We start from the raw sequence: 4,891 nt of genomic DNA on the forward strand, positions 1-4,891 counted from the left end.
ATGTTTATGGTCTCGAAGCTTTCGACATGTGTTTGGTTCCTGATGTGACTATCCCTCCAAAATTCAAAGTTCCTGACTTTGAAAAATACAAAGGCAACACATGTCCTAAAAATCATCTAACTATGTATTGCAGAAAAATGGCTTCTCATGCTCATAATGATAAACTTCTCATTCATTTCTTTCAAGATAGTTTGAGTGGGGCATCATCAAGTTGGTATATGCATCTTGAACGAAGTCGTATTCATTCATGGAAAGACTTGGTTGATGCCTTCTTGAGGCAATACAAGTACAACATCGATATGGCCCCTGATAGGATGCAATTGCAAAATTCATTGAAAAAAGACAATGAAGCTTTCAAAGAATACACGCAACGGTGGAGGGAAATGGCATCACAAGTAGAACCTCCATTATCTGAAAAAGAAATGGTTGGTATGTTTATGGATACTCTCCAGTCACCTTTTTATGATAAGATGATTGGGAGCATGTCATCAAACTTTTCTGACCTTGTCATGATAGGAGAAAGGATAGAAAGTGGGATGAGGAGTGGCAAGATCGTATGTGCAGCAACTGGCATAAAAAGACCCCAAACGACATTCACAAAAAAGAAAGAAGGGGACGTGAATGCTGTAATGGTAAACTCCAGAGTCTCCTATTTTCCACCCATCAATTATTATCGACCCCCAAACTTCCAGCCCTCAATATCACAAACTCCTTACATTCCTTATCCATATGTGGCTGCAACCAAACAAGCTTCATACCCTCAATATCACCCTTCAAGACCACCTTTTTACCAACCACCACCTACCGCATTTTTCCAACAAAGTCAATGGAACCAAAATCCAATCTCAAATCACTACAGACCACCTGTCAATCAAAAAAGGACAACCCGTTTTGACCCAATTTCTGTCACGTACAGTCAGTTGTTGCCTCACTTACTCCAAAATTCAATGGTAGTCCTGAGGCCAATGAAACCTCTAGAACCACCATTTCCAAAATGGTATAATCCAAACTGTTGGATTTTGATCCTTTGATTCCTAATTTTGACATAATTAATAATTCAACAATGCTCATACAATACATGATAAATCTAATATTTGAATTGAGCAAGATTTCAGGAACAACAATCAAATCCTACACACTTGGAACAGGTTGCTTGGAACACAAGAAATCAACAAAAGTTGATTTTTGACTGAAGCAAATCGCTTGAAACACAAGAAATCAACAAAAGTTGACTTTTGACTAAAGCAAATCGATTGGGAAATCGATTTCATGACAAGGGTGTAAGGAAACACAACTGTTTGTGTTGGTATAATCGATTGGACAATCGACTGACTGAATTAGAAATTGAAAATGCACAAGTCAGTAGCACCTCAGTTTTGAGGGTAATCGATTGACAAATCGATTATACAATTCACAAAGTAAACCTGATTGAAATAAATCGATTGGGAAATCGATTGGATAAGTCACAGTGGAAACCCAGTTTTAAGGGTAATCGATTGGCAAATCGATTACTTAAAAATCACTTGCAAAATAACTTTTCCTGTGACATACAAATCGATTGGACAATCTATGTTGTAATATTTCAATCAAGTTAAATTTGGTCGAAATCGATTGGGAAATCGATTGAACCAAATCCCAGGTAAGAACGTTTTCAGACAAATACATACAAATCGATTGGCACGTCGATTAGTATCAAAATAGCTGAGTCACTGACTTAAACTCAATCGATTGGCAAATCGATTGACAAAACCTTTTGAAAACCCAGTGAACTCTGAGCGTGTGACCAAATCGATTTTAAGTATTTGTTAATCGATTATGAAGATTTGATAAATCGATTATGGAATCGATTGATATGTGTTTCAGTTTGAACATAACATCTGCAATCGATTACGAAATCGATTCATATCAGTCTTAACATAATCACTGAGAAATGTTGTTTAAAGAATCGATTGGTAAATCGATTGGGTTATATAGTTTCAAGATTCAAGAAAAACAAGACACACGATAATCGATTGGCAAATCGATTAGACTGGTTTATCACTTTACGAAATCGATTGGTAAATCGATTGATTAATGTGTTTTTCAGAAACTATATAAACTGTCTTCAATCTGTCTTTCAATAACATGAATGATAATAACAATGATATCAATCTGAAATATACATTGAATATTCTTGATACACAATAACACTTGGTTATGAGATTACTTTTTCAGATCAAATTGAAAAAGAGGATTATCAACAATCAAAAAGATAGCTGGAAAAGTGATCTTAAAGACAAGGGTTCTCATAAACAAATCTTTGAATATCCAGAATTGTGAGAAGCCACATTGACCAAGATTGAGACTACTTTTGTTCTTTCTTAATTCTGTTTGTAATAATTCTTTGAAACAAAAACAAAGCGAGAAAATCCAGCTAGAAACTGGTGACTACTTTCTTGGGTGAGAGTGCTCAACAAGAAAGAGTTGTACTTTGATTCTGTGATAGGTTGCTGAGTATCTACAAGGATCAGAGGGTGATCAATAGGAAAGAGATCATTAAGATAGATAGGTTTCGGGGAGGAAACTGGACAATCTGTAATTGATTCTTTCTATTGGAGAAGAAAATCTGAAATCCGTTTGGATTTGCAGGACTGGATGTAGGTTGTCAAGAGGACAACTGAAACAGTATAAATCCTTGGTGCAATCTTCTCTAACCCTTATCTCCTTTGATTTACTATCTTGATATATCTGTATATGTGATTAAAATTAGATGCATGTTAAACATATTCTGTAATAAGTAATATTGTTTAATCTGATAATTTGACTTGTATGCATCTTGATTAATCTCATATCAATCTAATAAAACTTGCTAATCTTGTATGCCACAATTTAATTTCCGCTGTGTGTATGAAATTGATTTAATTTCATAAAGAACTAATACATTCTGATATATTCCGCTTATTACGAGGTCAAACATACCAACACAAACGTCAAATGTGAATACCATGTTGGAGCCGTGGGGCATTCCGTCGAAGATTGTCAAGCCTTAAAAACTAAAGTGCAAGAATTGATCAATGTAAAATGGCTTACCTTCAAGGAAGATGGTCCCAACATGGGGAATAATCTTTTGCCGGGTCACGGAGATACCGCTGTCAATCTCATTGAAGAAGAGATGGACCAGTACACAAAGATGATTATTGTATCGACCATAGAGCCATGCATGGAAAAAAATAGATCTTTTCCAAGACCATTGGAAATCCTCTATAGAAAAGAGAATCCTAAGCCAATTCATAGTGGAAAAAATGCAATAATTGTTCAAGCACCAACCTCTTTTCCTTATGAAAATAACAAAGCGGTTCCATGGAGTTATGAAGTTACATCCCATTTAGTAAATCATCAATCATGTGATATCTTTAAGCCTCAAGGTACTGATATCACCAATATTTCAGGGATTGGCGGGATGACCCGAAGTGGTCGAGTATACACTCCTGAAGAACTTAGGAAAAAGGAAAGTCGTGGAGAAAAAGGGAAGGATGTTGTGTATCATGCCATAAAAGGATCAGAAACTTGCAAAAAGACAATACCTGAAGAAGAAGCTAATGAATTTTTGAAGTTTATCAAGCAAAGGGAGTATAAGGTGGTAGATCAACTAAATCAAACCCCTTCTAAGATATCTATTCTTTCTTTGTTATTAAACTCTGAAGCACATAGAAGGACACTAATGAAATTTTTAAACGAGGCCCATGTTACTCATGATATCACCGTTGACCAGTTTGATGGAGTTGTCGGTAATATCACCGCCTGTAACGGGTTGAGTTTTAGTGATGTTGAATTACCAGCTGAAGGGGTGGAGCATAATAAAGCACTACACATCTCTGTGAAATGTCATGATCATATTCTTGCGCGAGTGCTAGTTGATAATGGTTCATCGTTAAATGTCATGCCAAAATCAACACTATCAAAACTATTTGTTGATGGGGCTTGTTTGAAGCCGAGTGCTATGGTGGTGAAAGCATTTGACGGGTCCAGAAGACAAGTTATTGGTGAGATTGCCCTGCCGATTCAAATCGGACCCCATAACTTTGGAATAACTTTTCAAGTGATGGATATTAAGCCGGCATACAGTTGCCTTTTAGGGAGACCGTGGATTCACGCTGCTGGACCAGTAACATCCACTCTCCATCAAAAGCTAAAGTTTATAGTGAACAATAAACTGGTGATAATATCTGGGGAAGAAGATATGATAGTGAGTCATCTATCTTCTACAGGCTACATTGAAGACACAGAGGAAGCCATTGAGACTTCCTTCCAAGCATTAGAAATCGCCAACGCTGTCTTCATGGGTGAAGGATTTCGTTTAAAAGAACCAAAATTATCTACCACTTCATTGAAGGCTACAAAATTCATGTTGGAAGAAGGAGTTTTTGTTAAATTCGGGAAATTGATAGAAATACCGGAAAAGAAGGATAAGTACGGGTTGGGATATATACCTACCAAAGCTGATCAAGAGAACGTTGTAAAGGAAAAACGAGAAAGCAAGCTAGCTCGTTGGGAAAATCGGGTACCAAATTCACAAAAGATCCCTATTTGTGACATTCGTCAAACCTTTCAAAGTGCTGGAATAATATATGCTGATCAAGTGGCTGTTGTAGAAGAGGATCGTGTTGATGATGATACCCTCAAGCTAGTGTACCCTTGTCCTCCAAACACCAATCTCAACAATTGGAAGATCATCGAGTTTCCCGTGTTTGTTAATTCGTGTTCAAAGTAATTATGTATTTTTAACTCCTTTTGCTCTGCCCAAGGCTATAAGGATAACTAGTTAGGGCATATGTATTTCAATTCCGTACTTATTATCAATAAATGCATTTTTGAATTCTCCAACTGGTTTTGTTTTTTCTCTTTTCTCTTT

At 36.5% G+C, this 4,891-nt stretch overlaps 1 protein-coding gene across 1 annotated transcript in view; it reads left to right on the forward strand.

Annotated features, from left to right (window-relative positions):
- The window catches only part of LOC140918842 (uncharacterized), a 6,039-nt gene extending 1,163 nt beyond the window's left edge, over positions 1 to 4,876 (forward strand). Inside the window, exons 2-3 of the mRNA XM_073363641.1 lie at positions 5 to 950; positions 3,572 to 4,876. Coding sequence (XP_073219742.1) covers positions 5 to 950; positions 3,572 to 4,750 — 2,125 coding nt within the window. The 3' untranslated portion in view covers positions 4,751 to 4,876. The remainder of the gene's footprint in view (positions 1 to 4; positions 951 to 3,571) is intronic.
- The last annotated feature ends 15 nt before the right edge of the window (positions 4,877 to 4,891 follow it).

This window comes from Cicer arietinum, chromosome 7 (genome assembly GCF_000331145.2).
Source record: "Cicer arietinum cultivar CDC Frontier isolate Library 1 chromosome 7, Cicar.CDCFrontier_v2.0, whole genome shotgun sequence".
NCBI lineage: Eukaryota > Viridiplantae > Streptophyta > Magnoliopsida > Fabales > Fabaceae > Cicer > Cicer arietinum.